At 40.8% G+C, this 14,463-nt stretch overlaps 1 protein-coding gene across 1 annotated transcript; it reads left to right on the top strand.

Annotated features, from left to right (window-relative positions):
- The first annotated feature begins 2,498 nt into the window (after positions 1-2,498).
- Positions 2,499-4,435, top strand: LOC126791369 (pentatricopeptide repeat-containing protein At5g18950). The gene has a single exon (XM_050517815.1). The coding sequence runs from the start codon at positions 2,735-2,737 to the stop codon at positions 3,989-3,991; it is 1,257 nt and encodes a 418-aa protein (XP_050373772.1). The 5' UTR covers positions 2,499-2,734; the 3' UTR covers positions 3,992-4,435.
- The last annotated feature ends 10,028 nt before the right edge of the window (positions 4,436-14,463 follow it).

Raw genomic sequence — 14,463 nt, 5'->3', positions numbered from 1 at the left:
TTCGACACAATAAGATACGAGGACACGGCAAATCAAATTTTTTTGGACACGGACACGTGGTGGACACGTTAATTAACTATTATTTTTAATATTTAGATATATTTAATAATTAAAAAAATTGTGCTACACTTATTAATATGTCATAGGTATATACAAGGAGCCATTGCATATAAATGATATAATTCTCTATACTTTTTACGTAAGAATGAAGCATATAATATGTGGTCAAACTTTAATAATTATTTTTACTGAAGTCAATTTCTTAATCTTTTATCCAGCAGATCCCACATCAACCTCACCAATAAGATCCCAGATCGACCTTACCAACAAGATCCAAGATCAACCTCACCACCATCATTTCTTCATTCCTCAACACCAAATCCCTTTTCGGCCTCATCTAGATCCCACATCAACCTCACCAACAAGATCCCAAATCGACCTCACCACCATCGTTTCTTCATTCCTCAACACCAAATTAACCCAGATCCATAAATCGGCATTTGATTCAAGTAAGGTAGAAATTAGAAAGAGAAAGAAGAGAGAGACTTAACTTGATGAGATTGGTGTTGGCGGTGGTGAAAGAGACTCGGCAACGACGGGGGTGGAGTCGAAGTTGGAGGTCGGAGGTCGAGGGTCAAACTTGTCGGCATAGCGATTCTGAGTTTCTGATAGAGAAGACGCAAGGATAACAAGCCGTGTCCTCTGCGGATACATCAGTGTCCGAAGTTGAATTCGTGTGTTCTAGGCGTGTCCGAAATTGAATTCGCGTGTCCGATTGTATTTTAGCGTGTCCACGCGTGTCCGTGTCGGATACGCGATACATGATCAATGCAGCGTGTCCATGCTACTTAGGTCTCGATCAAGTGTTTGATGGCAGCATGGGGTTACTAGATGAAGAGTTTGGACATCCCAAACGACGTTCACATCAAGATGAAGGCTCACATGATCGGAGTCGAATGTATGAGCGGCAAGCTCTCCTGAAACCTCAAGCACCATCAAGGTTGAGTTTGAAGTCTTCACCGATAAGTCCATGCAGCAAGAAGAGGCTCTAATGAAGTTTTGGTTCCGCGTCGACAACAACATTGCCGCCATCTACACTGATCAAGGCTGTGAAGATGGAAGTCCGCACTTTTGCAACTTTATAGACATTCGCTTCTGATCCGAGCCGTGTGTGTATATATATATATATATATATAGTTCGAAAACATCAAGCAAAAAGAATGAAAGTTATATAAAAAAGAAGAGGTTGTAAAAGAAATTTGAATAGAGAAAATAACATTGGACAGTTGGACAAATTAAAAGAAAAATGTAAGAGATATTCATTTCAATTTGATATTATTTTAATCGTGTAATTTTACAATATTTATGATTTTTTTATAAGAGTAAAGATGTAATATTTGAGTTTAAATATGATTGTGAAGTGAACAAATAAGACAATAGGGTGACAATAGACGCAACCATATATTTATCTTAAAACGATATTTAGATAGCATCATGAGTATGTGGTAGTAATTCTACTAGTCTAATGTTTATACTTTTAGGAGAGAAGTATATAAGGTAAGCCGATATAACAAAATGTTTCACTCTTGAACAAATTAAAATGATGTTGACAAAAAAAATTAAAAATTGAAAGCTGCCTCTTAGAGAACACGTGTTTTAACTCCATAAATACCATACGACAGGAGGATGTAATCATTTTATTATACGGTCTTCTAAATATCAAAGTGTGCAACTGATTCAATTTATAATGAGAACTTGTCTTGGAACATTATGACTTTATAATTTCATTATCTTATACAAGCAACCAAACCAAGTAGCACATCACTTAGCTATTTCGATTGATATGGTGATAATCACATTCTTCAAAATAATCCTCAATTATATTTGTGACTAATAATTGCATATGTTTTCATACGATTTTTGAAGTTATTTGCCCTTATATTTTCTATTAATAAAGTTAAAAGAGAAGTTTAAAAAATCAAATAGTTAAATTTTTGAATTGTTTAATTTGCCTAGAGTTTATTAATTACCATATGTAGGTATATTCTTATGAGGGATAAAAGTATAATTTGAAAAAGAATAAACAAAAAAATAATTTTTTTTATCGGTTGCCGACTTGTTCACCCACAATCTCCATAATTGAAAGGAACTGCCAGCAGTAGCGGATCTCTTTGGAGGCCAGAGAGGGCCACGGCCCCTCCGGCGAAAATTAATTATCCCCTTAATTAGGTTTTAATTACATAGTTAGTGATATGTTTAGTATAAATTGTCCCTCCGACAAAAAAATTGGCTCATCCGAGATTAATTTTCAGGTTCCGCCATTGACTGCCAAACCATGATCTCAACACCAATTGAAGTAAACTGTCAGACTATGATCTCACCACCTCTGAGTATTAGGCTAGTGTAGATGAAATTTAGAAGCCACAATATTTACTTTTTTTTTTTGAAAATTACCAGTCATCCAGTACTTTTTAACCCTGCCCAGATTACCAGCAAAACCCAAGGACTCGCCGAAACGACCACCAAACTCAAACTCAATCCAAAGTGTCAGTGTCGTCGGAGTAGCAGGGAACCTCGTTTCAGAATTCAACTCTCCGATTCGCTTCCCGACCGCCAGACCTTAAACTCGATCAAACTGTGAGTAAATCTTCAATCTTTCAACCTCTTTCTTTCCACCGTTCGTTCAATTAACTCTGAAACTCTATTAACTAGATTTAACAACCATATAGTCTCAATGGGTAGAGCTTCATCTTCAATCCTATCATTCCTCCGTCAAAAACCCACCACCCAAATCCGATACTTTTCCGTAGAAACCACCACAAAAGACTCTGATTCTTCCACACAAGTTGCTCAACAGATTTGTAACATCATTAGAACAAAACCCAGATGGGAGACCACTCTGTCCTCCGAGTACCCTTCTCTTAACTTCTCTGATCCTAAGCTTATTCGTGAGGTCTTGAATCAGCAGAGCAGTGTGCTCCTCTCAGTTCGGTTCTTCTTGTGGTTGAGCTCTCAGGAACACTTTTCCCCTGACTCCATTTCATGTAGTGCCGTTTTCAATGCTCTGGTGGAGGGCAATGCCTGCATGGCAGCTCAAGTTTTCCTTGAGAAAACCCGGTTTGAGCCGGAGCCGGTTGCCTTGGAGAGTTATGCAAGGTGTCTGTGGGAGGCTGGGAGAGTTGAGGATGGTGGTGAGGTGTTTGAGAGGTTGATAGAGGCCGGAGTGTGCCCTTCGATTAGTACTTGGAATGCGGCATTGTCCGGGTGCATTAAGGCTAAGAGGACAGATATGGTTTGGAAGCTGTATCAAGAAATGATGGAGTATGGTGTTGTAGCTGATGTTGAGACTGTTGGGTGTTTAGTTAGAGGGTTTTGTGATGATAATGAGGTTTTGAAAGGTTATGCGCTGCTTCGTCAGGTTGTGGAAGATGGAGTAGTCCCTGATAAAGCTACTTTTGACAGGTTGATATCAGAGTTTTGTAAGGTGAGGGGGTATACTAAAATGTCTGAACTCCTCCATGTGATGATAGCAATGAACTGTGCCCCGGATAATGATACTTATCGGAAGATTATCCGTTGGTTGTGTGAGAATCAAAGGCGGTCTGAGGCTTTTCGGATTTTTAATGATCTAAAGAGTAGAGGCTATGCTCCTGATATTTCCATGTACACAACCATGATTGGTGGTCTTTGTTCGATGAACTGGGTAGGAGATGCTAGGAAGCTATGGTTTGAGATGATAGATAAGGGACTTGGTCCAAACGAGGACACTTACAGTACCATGATTCATGGGTTTTGTAAAAGTGGTTATATAGAAGAGGCCTGGATCTTGTACAAGGAGATGGGTGATAAAGGATATCGTCCAGACAAGTACACTACTAATACCATGATTCATGGGATTTGTATGAGTGAAAATTTAGAACAGACCAAGATCATTCACAAGGAGACATGTGATGAAGAAACCACAGTTGATTCATGGGATTTGTATCAGTGACAAAACTCTAATCCGAGATTTATGCAAAGAAGGTGAGGTGCTTACAGTCATCAACTCGATCTTATGCCCCACTTATTGAAGCACTTTGCCAGGCGGGAAGAGTAGAAAAGAAGCAAAAAGTGTGTAGAATGTAATGAAGAGTTAAGTTTCCAAAACTCTTGATTATAATTAGTGGATTGTGCAATCAAGGAAATGTTGCTAACAGAATGAATTGGTTGGTTGCAAAGTTAGCATAAGCAAAAAACAAAGCAAATAACCTTTTTGAAATTTCTTTGTTGTCTGTCACAGAAAGATAGGTTGGATAAGTCTTTACTTGGTTTGGACTTCATGTTTACTTAAGTTGTATTTTATACTTCTGTCAATAAGCTTCGCTCAAGGGATGCCCATTTTGTTGAATCATGTCTAGGGAATATCTTAAAAGGAACTGATATTGTAGCTGCCTGTTTGATATATGTTCCATGCAACTCATGTAACTTAATAGTAGTGAGAATTGCAAAAAGGATGTTTGGTTTTCTTTCAGTATTTCTATGACCATAGTCAGTCATCTACTGCATTGCATTCCCATTTTTATATATGATATCCTGTGCAATGGTTGAAAATCATGCGAAATTGATGAGCTGCAGAGTTAAAGTGTCCCGTAATTCTTCAAGAAGACTTGTCAGATTCTTTTTTTGTCTGTTTTATTAAGCTTCATACAGATTCTAACATGTTATTTGAATTAGGATTTTCTTCAAATTTATCACTTTGGTTTTGGTGTCTGCACTTAATATCTTTCAAGAACACTCTTACTGTTTAGAATGCTTAACACAAATGTATTTATATTCTTATGAAATTCTATTTACAAAATATGGTGATTTACGTATCACTCTATCTGGGGTCTTCTGCAACATTTTGCTTCGTTCTGTTGTTTAATCCAACTGATAAGTGTTCAGAGAACTGTCATGTTTAGGGTATGATCAGTTATGTTTGAAGCAATGTTGACAAGTTGATTCCATGGAGAGCCCATTAAACTGGTTCAATTTCAATCTCCTCCCTGAGAACATCATCAACTACTGTTCCATTTATAAAATGAGATTTGATTATCTGAAGCTCTGAAGAAACTTAAACTTTGTACTTGTGTGTATAGGTTCATACGGTATCATGTGAAATGTGACTATTATGGTTATATGCAACTCCCTGGGAGTCAAATTCAGAGTGATTTGGACACTACTCTTTCTTGAATCTAATCATGAACACTTCAAATATTTCTGGTTTTTTTTTGGCTTTGTTAAACCGAGATTTAGTGTTTTATTATTTTGATTGTAAGATTTGTTGTCATCTGTTTTATGCATTCATCTTAGGAGTCTGTTTGTGACATCTCGCCCTGGATTATGAAGCTTACTGTTATTATCTTTGAGATAGTCTTGTCAGGTTTAAATTCTGTTGTATATATAATATACACACACATCGCATGTGTAGGAGTCTTCTTTAATTTTTTGTTTCATTTTAGTGGAGGAAAAATATGATGTGGGATTGTGGGAAGTTATGGGGAAGTTATCCACCAGTTTTTCAGTTTTTTTTTTCTTTTCAATTTATATTTGTACATATCATTTTATTAATTACTGTTATAGCCTTTATATATTAAAAAAATGTTTTGAACTACCCTATGGTCTAAGGTTATTTATGTGATTTCACACTCATTTTGGTTGACAAAGTGGGTTCTGGTTATTAGAGTATAGATACATATTTATTTATTTTCAAATTATGGTCATGTCTTTTGGGAAGAGATGAGAATAGATTTTGGTTTTGGGAGGGAGGGAGGGCAGCTGAGATTTTCTACGAGGAGTTCTGGAGTGATCCCTTTATGATGGAATTTGGTTTTGAGAAGCAGAGAATGGGCTGAGTTGACTCTGATTGTTGTTGTGCAGCAGCGGAATGGGGTGTAATAGTGAGTGACTTACTATGTTGTGAACTTCTGTTTCTTTTCTTGATTTTCAGTTTTTGTCTATTATTCTGTTGTTATTAGCAGGTTGTGTAAATTGTGATGTTACCTTATATTATCTGGATAATTCAATTATGAATCTTGATTTGGGTTAGTTTCCATCATGTTATTTTCCATCTGATCTGACAGTTGGATCAAGTCAGTTGTTGCTGAACCCTGCTTTTCTTTCTTTTCTTTTCATATTTGTGGAAAAATTGTGAATCCTGTGTAGCTTCTAGATGTGCCTAGATTTCTAAACATGCCTTTGGTTTCTACTCGGTAGAGTTTATTTGATTGCTTCAACGTGATTTGTCTAGTGTGATTTCCCGATTTGTACAATGGGAGCACTACCATTATATATATTTGGAATCCTCTAGCAGGTAGGAATGTGGTACCGGCAATGTGCACGTTAGTATTGTGATGTGACCGTGAATGGTGGCACGATCATGGGGCTGTGGTAGCCCGATTAGCTAATGAGTTTTGCGGTGGCAATTCTCATATGTATTAGTTAACAGGATGCAGTAGGGGTTTGTTGACTGAGATTGCAAGGTGTTCAATTTAGAGGGTGGAACATGACTACATGATGGTTATGATGTGAATCCTTGCCGTGAATTAGTTTTGTTATTCTTCAGCTTTTGAGTTGTTATTTGTTGATACCCTGGTCACTGTGCTCTTGTTTGTCACTCACAGAGCGTGCTTTTTGCTCACTGGACTTCTGTTTGCAGGTCACTTTGAATTTTGTTCAAAAGAGTTTGGGGTAGTGGAGAATTTCTTTTTGTTTATTGCTTTCATTTTTAACCAGAGCCATGTTATTTTGGATTGTAATATTACTATTTGAAGGTTCTTCTTTTCTGATTTAGTTGATCTTCTTTTCAAACTATTTCCGTTAGTTGCTTCGTCGATAGTTTACAATGTTTTGACCCAAATTTTGGGTCAATTCGTTTCACCTGTTTACCTTGTCATTGTAGACACATGAAATTTAATGAAGTAAATTATCTTCGTTAAAAAAAATTAAATTGACCAAGAGCCCGGCAAAATTGCACACGTGGCCAAAAGTCAACCAAGTTAGTGTGGATCTGAAAAAAATTCGTGTCATCACATAAACGGATGATCGTAATCGAAGCTACGTGATTCTGAATTGCATCAGAAAATTGAATGTCTGACGATTCGTAATGGTAATCAGATATTTGATTAAATTAATAAATTTCTTAACGGTCATAATTAAATCAATTATTTTCTGTTTAATTTAATTATGAGAATAACTAATTTTAAATTAATCGGAAAATACATATTGATTTAATTATACAATTAAAGAATTTATTATTTTTGTGTCATTAAAATATTCTACAACATAGAAACCTTGACACTATAAATACACCCCTTCAACATGAAGAGAGGGGGATTTTAGACTTGGAGAAGAAGGAGAGAAATCACTTGAGCAAGAATCACTCTCGACAAATCCCGAAGTCTCTCAAGTCTACGAAGATCATCAAATCCACGAAGAATCGTCAAGCCACCAAATCGCTCGTTCTTCATCAAATCCAAATCCAACCTCAAGTCTACGAAGAATCATCAAGCGGCCAAATCGCTCGTTCTTCATCAAATCAAATCCAAATCAAACTCAAATCCTCAAGATCAAGTGCATGTCACCCTTGAGCCAAATCACATACGGAGATAGAATCAGAGGAGTTCACCAAAGATTGTAACCCCGCGCTTGATATTCAATAAATTACATTTATTTGTACACGTGTCTGCATTCTCTTATTGGTTTTCAGATTCGCGTTCTACAAATTGGCACACCCGGTGGGACATTTTTGGCCTCTCATCTCCTTCTCCGAAGAAATCTTCAAATCCGTTTGTGCAATGTCTTCCAAGAACAACCAAGCCGTTCCAACGAATAAATCGAAGTCCACAACCGCGAGGTCAAACGGAGAGGCCGGGCTGATCAAGAAGTCCAAGCAAACATCCTCCAAATCAAAGAGTGAACCGATTGCCCTTGTCACCCGGAGCGTGGCTAGAGCTAAACCCACAACATTTCTGGCACTTGCTAGCAAGCCTCGTCAACCAGTCATCACCTTGGAGAGCTTGGGAGCAATAAAGCATGCCTCTCAAAGTGGGAAGAAGCAAGTGTCAAAGGAGAACGAGCGAAAGGAGCAATCTCCTCTATCCGTTCATGGTGATGGCCCTATCCTGGAAGGCGCTTTCTCTGATGACGAATCAAGCACAACATCATACCATGGAAGTCCCAAAGAAAATGGCGATAACTTTCATTCTATGACACATGAATCCTCTTCTGACAATGCGCAGGTCTTGGTGACGGGGGCATCCACAGTCGAGGAGCAACTCTCCAATCTGTTGGAGATGGTTGAAAAGCTCACCCGAACGATTGAAGAAAAGGATGTGCAAATCGCTGAGCTCTATAGCAAGTTGGAAGATCACAATGATGAGAACTCCACCAAAGGGTCACCTGGCAAGAGCAAAGTAAATGAAAAGGGAGAAACGTCCAAGAACGATGGCGACTCGCTTGGTTCCTTATCACTCCAGCAATTGCAAGACATCATCACCAACTCCATTCGGGCTCAATATGGAGGTCCTTCTCGTGACTCCCTCACTTACTCCAAACCTTACACGAAGAGGATCGACAGCTTAAGGATGTCGTTGGGGTATCAGCCACCAAATTTCCAACAATTTGAAGGTAAAGGGAACCCAAAGCAACACGTCGCCCACTTTGTGGAAACTTGCAGTAACGCCGGGACAGAAGGCGATCACCTTGTCAAGCAGTTTGTTCGCTCGTTGAAAGGAAATGCCTTCGAGTGGTATACAGACTTAGAGCCGGAGTATGTTGACAGTTGGGACCAAATGGAGCGCGAGTTCCTTAATCGATTCTATAGTACAAGGCGGACGGTGAGCATGATGAAACTAACTAACACGAAGCAACGGAAGGATGAACCCGGGATCGGCTACATCAATAGATGGCGCACACTTAGCCTTGATTGCAAGGATCGATTGTCAGAGGTGTCAGCCGTTGAAATGTGCATCTAAGGCATGCACTTTGATTTGCTATACATCTTGCAAGGAATCAAGCCTCGTTCTTTCGAAGAGTTGGCTACTCGAGCCCACGACATGGAGCTAAGCTTGGCAAGTCATAAGGGAAAGAATGAAACCCTGGTCGACCAATGAAAAGACAAAGCATTCGGAAGCAGATTTGACAAGGTTGTGAAGAAGCCTTCCAAAGAATCAATGGTCATCAATACTGCACCGGTTAAGATCTCTATGCGGGATAAGAAAGAGTTCAATAAGGTGGAACCTCCTCGAACCTACGATAGGAGTAAACGCACGTTAAAGGAGATGGAGCGAAAGACGTACCCGTTCCCAGACTCTGATGTGGCGGGCATGTTAGAGGATCTGCTCAAAAACAAGATAATAGAGCTTCCGGAGTGCAAACGCCCAGAAGAAATGCATCAAGTCAATGATCCGAAGTATTGCAAATATCATCGCCTCGTTAGTCACCCTATAGAGAAATGCTTTGTTCTCAAAGATTTGATAATGAACCTCGCCAAGCAAGGGAAGATTGAGCAGGACGTTGGCGACATTGCTGAAGTCAATTGCACTACCGTAACATTCCGGTCGTTCGAGCCGGTTCCACTCCCTTTTCACCCGATGAAAACACCGTTCTGTTTCATAAAGGAGGCGCGTGAACATAAGAAGACCAAAGAAGTTAAAGAATGTCATGCTTCCACGCCTACCCTTCAAGTTGCCTCTAATGCCGATGATGAAGGATGGATATTGGTCACCCGAAGAATAACTCGCAAAGGTATGATGTTAAATTCACCGATCGCCCAACCAAGCCATAAGAAATCACCTCCACGACGGGTGGAGAACGGACGAGGACGTTTTGAGAGGAAAGTTGTTCTATATTTGTGGAAGCCTCTTCGCCGGAACTTGTCAAAAGAACACTTGCCAACAAAACAACCGAATGTCACTTCAATGGCCACAAGTTGTGAAGTTAGCTCCAAAGAAGACGAGAAGCGTGAAGCAAGAGAAACAGGTGCAAGTCAAGTGTTAAAGAAGAATGAGGTGTTGAAACAATTGGAGAGTCTACTTTTCTAACTTAGCCTCTCTGACTTAATACAATTGCCAAAATCAACGAGATGCGCACTTGTGGAGTTGCTTATCGACGTGGGAAAACACTCCACAAGCATAAAGGAATGTGGCGTGTGTGATGCATATTGTGATACCATTCACTTCACGGATGATGACCTCCAATTGGGCTCTAAGCCACATAATCGGCCTCTTTTTGTGACAAGGTACATGCGAGAGCGGAAGTTGAATCGCATGCTCATAGACGGAGGATCAACAGTAAATATCATGCCCAAGTCAAACATGTCTCAACTCGGCATCAATGTTGATGAATTATCAAGGAGTCGTCTCATGATCCAAGGTTTCAACCAAGGAGGACAAAGAGCGATAGGGATGATCAGACTAGACATGTACATTGGAGAGCTAAAATCAAACACCTTGTTTCATGTCATCGATGCCAAGACCTCGTACAACTTGTTGTTGGGACGGCCATGGGTACATGAAAATGGCATCGTGCCATCCACTTTGCATCAATGCTTCAATTTCTATCGCGGAGGTGTGAAAACCGTGGTAGGAGATACCAAACCTTTCACAGAAGCCGAATCATACTTTGCGGATTCTAAATTCTACACAGATGAGGAATCAATGAAAGAGGTCCTTCCGGTCGGAGTACTTTCCACGGGGAAAGACGCTAAAGTTAGGGAGAATGATGTCAAATCAAAAGACATTGAGCTTCATGGTGAAGTGTCACAAAAAGTCTCATCTGAAGTGGCAACGTCGTCTACAGAAATAAAAGCCAGCCATGCATTTCGGGTCCTTCGCTATGTTCCGAAGTCTAGAAGAAGGGAGGGGGAATCTCCATTTGTGGGGACAAAGTCACAAGAGTGCCCACGAGAATTAGAAGAGGATGATGTGAAATTGTTGAAGGAGGAGTCAACATTGCCATTAATAAAGGTGAGTAACCGAAATCCCACAAAACAACCATTAAAGGGGTTTGTCAAACCAATTCAAGGTAAGACGGAACATAGATCGCTGCCCAAGAAAAGAACAAGTGAAGGGTTCGATCCTAACGCATACAAGCTGTTAGAAAAGGCTGGTTACAACTTTGGTTCATCAAGCAAAAAGGACGACCAAGCTGCAGCAAAGATGACGCATGAGCTCGATGAGTCACAAAAGAAGTTAAGAGAGCAAGGGGCAACAATTGATTCTTCTAAAGCTGGTCTCGGTTTCACTTCGAGCAAGCCAATCAGAATTTCAGGAAGAAGAAGGGTGCAGTGAGCCAATGTGCAACATATCAGTATCGAGGTAGTTGAAGAGAAGAGTCAAGAGGTTCAGTCAACTCCCCCCATTTCATCGTTCGATCGCATTCGTCCAAATTCCCGAAGAGCAACATCTGAACGTATTGAAGGATCAATCACAAGGGTTTCGGTTCTTGACCGTGTGAACATGACAGCAAGTAGAGGTTCACTCTTCAATCGCATCGGTAGTACAACCACTCGACCTTCCGTATTCAAAAGGATGTCAAGTTCAGACAAAGATAAGAAAAAGTCAAACCTCATTCCGCGAAAGCCTGCGTTGGAAAGGATCCAAGCACCTGAGGAACGACAGATATGCAAGAGGAAGACGACTTGTGGTCAAGCGGAGAGCAAGGAAATCCGAAGTCTTATCCCGTCACGCATGAAGAGGGATTATGTGTTGGAAGTGGATTCCACGGATCAACTCAAAGTGAAGCAACATACCATCATATTCACCGCCCAAAAAAGAGATAGCAACCTCGATAATGATGGTGATGATGACATTGTCCAAACCTCTTATCATGTCACAGTGGCAGAAGCAGATGCCGTAGAGGAAGACGATCATGAAGATTTTGAAATTGAAGTAGACGAAGCTCCTCCAGAACTTGAAGACGGGGGGCAAGCCACTATGGACGAACTTAAGAAGATTAACTTGGGAACAGAGGAAGATCCAAGACCTATTTTTGTGAGTGCGTCTTTAAGTTCCGAAGAAGAAAAAGAATATCTTGATCTGTTGCTCGAGTACAAAGATGTCTTGCTTGGACGTACAAAGAAATGCCTGGCCTGGATCCAAAGGTAGCAGTTCATCAACTTGCTGTCAAACCGGAGGCTCGGCCAACCAAGCAAACACAAAGACGCTTTCGAACAGAGCTTACTCCTCAAATTGAAGCAGAAGTTGATAAGTTGATTGCCGCAGGCTTCATTAGAGAGGTTCAATATCCGAAGTGGATCGCAAACATTGTTCCTGTCAAGAAGAAGAATGGACAAACCCGCGTTTGTGTAGATTTTCGTGACCTAAATGAGGCATGTCCAAAAGATGATTTCCCTCTACCAATCATAGAGCTCATGGTGGATGCGACAACAGGGCATGAGGTTTTGTCATTCATGGACGAATCATCAGGTTACAATCAGATAAAGATGGCATTAGAGGATGAGGAACTCACTGCATTCCGAACTCCCAAAGGAATTTATTGCTATAAGGTCATGCCATTCGGGTTTAAAAATGCCGGTGCAACGTATCAACGCGCTATGCAGAAAATTTTCGGTGACATGCTGCACAAGTATGTAAAATGCTATGTTGATGATTTGGTTGTCAAAACAAAGAAAATAAGTGATCACCTGCAAGATCTACGAAGAGTGTTTGACAGGTTACGCAAGTACCAGTTAAAAATGAATCCTTTGAAATGTGCATTCGGCGTCAGTTCTGGAAAATTTCTTGGATTCATCATGAAGCACCGAGGCATCGAGGTAGACCAATCCAAAATTAAAGCCATCTAGGAAATGCCAGAGCCAAGAAATTTGCGCGAGTTGAAAAGCCTCCAAGGACGACTTGCCTTCATCAGACGGTTCATATCGAACCTGGCGGGCCGCTGCCAACCATTCAGTCGACTCATGAAAAAAGATGTTCCATTTGTATGGGATGAAGCTTGTCGCAATGCCTTTGAGAGCATAAAGAAATACTTGGCGAATCCTCCGGTGTTGGGTGCACCTATCGCCGGGAATCCTCTTATCTTTTACATCGCGGCTCAAGAGAGATCACTTGGGGCCCTTCTTGCCCAAGAAAATGAAGTCAAAAAGGAAAAAGACTTGTACTACTTAAGTCGGACTCTCACTGGACCTGAGCTAAATTATCCACCGATAGAGAAGATGTGTCTTGCACTCGTCTTCGCCATTCAAAAGTTGAGGCATTCCATGCAAGCTTACACAATACACTTGGTGGCGCGAGCCGATCCAGTTAAGTTCATATTATCTAAACCAGTTCTAACCGGGCGCATGGCTAAGTGGGCATTATTATTGAACCAATACGACATCGTATATGTGCCCGCTAAAGCAGTGAAAGGACAGGCGCTGGCTGACTTCCTGGCAGACCACCCTATTCCAGCGGATTGGAAAATCTCAGATGAATTCCCGGATGAGGAAGTCTTCCTTGCAGAGGTCCTCCCTACTTGGAAGATGTTTTTCGATGGCTCATCTAGGGCAGACGGAGCAGGGGCTGGAGTTATCTTTGTCTCTCCACAAAAGCAGATATTGCGTTATTCTTTCACTCTTGGGGAATTGTGTTCCAACAATGTCGCAGAGTACCAAGCCTTGATCATGGGATTACAAACAACGTTAGAAATTGAAATCCAAAGTCTCGAAGTATATGGAGACTCGAAGTTGGTGATTGATCAACTGCTCACTAATTACGAGGTCAAGAAGGAAGATTTGGTACCTTATTTCCAACTTGCCACACAACTCTTGAAGGGCTTTGATAATGTTACACTCATATATGTGCCACGGAAAGAAAATCAAATGGCAGACGCATTGGCAAACTTGGCGGCGACCTTGGCATTGTCTGGAGACAAAATTTTGGACATCCCAATTTGCCAAAGGTGGGTCGTGACAACAAAACCTTCACTCCAGTGTGCCAGTTCTCATGTAGTGTCAGTTCACACCATTGATGTTGAAGACTGGAGGCATCCTTTTATCGACTATCTTGAGCACAACAAGCTTCCCGAAGATTCGAAGCAAAAGTGGAGCATCAAGCGACGAGCACCGCGCTTCCTCTACTACAAAGAAACTTTATATCGGAGGTCGTTTGACGGAGTACTCCTTCGATGCTTGGGAAAGGATGAAGCGGTGAAAGTCATGGAAGAGGTTCATTCTGGAGTGTGTGGAGCACATCAGTCAGGGCCAAAGTTACATTTCCAAGTAAGACGACTAGGGTATTATTGGCCTGCCATGGTCAAGGATTGTATGGAGTATGCACAAAAATGCCAAGCTTGTCAGTTTCATGCCAACTTCATTCATCAGCCACCTGAGCCGTTGCATCCGACAATTGCTTCGCACCCGTTCGATGTCTGGGGAATGGATGCAATCGGACCCATCACTCCGAAATCATCGGCTGGTCATATGTACATTCTACCAGCCACAGATTC

The sequence above is a fragment of the Argentina anserina genome, chromosome 4 (assembly GCF_933775445.1).
Source record: "Argentina anserina chromosome 4, drPotAnse1.1, whole genome shotgun sequence".
In the NCBI taxonomy this organism is placed as follows: Eukaryota; Viridiplantae; Streptophyta; class Magnoliopsida; order Rosales; family Rosaceae; genus Argentina; species Argentina anserina.
The sequence above is the reverse complement of the archived record's forward strand: the minus strand, read 5'-3'. Positions and strand labels throughout refer to the sequence as shown.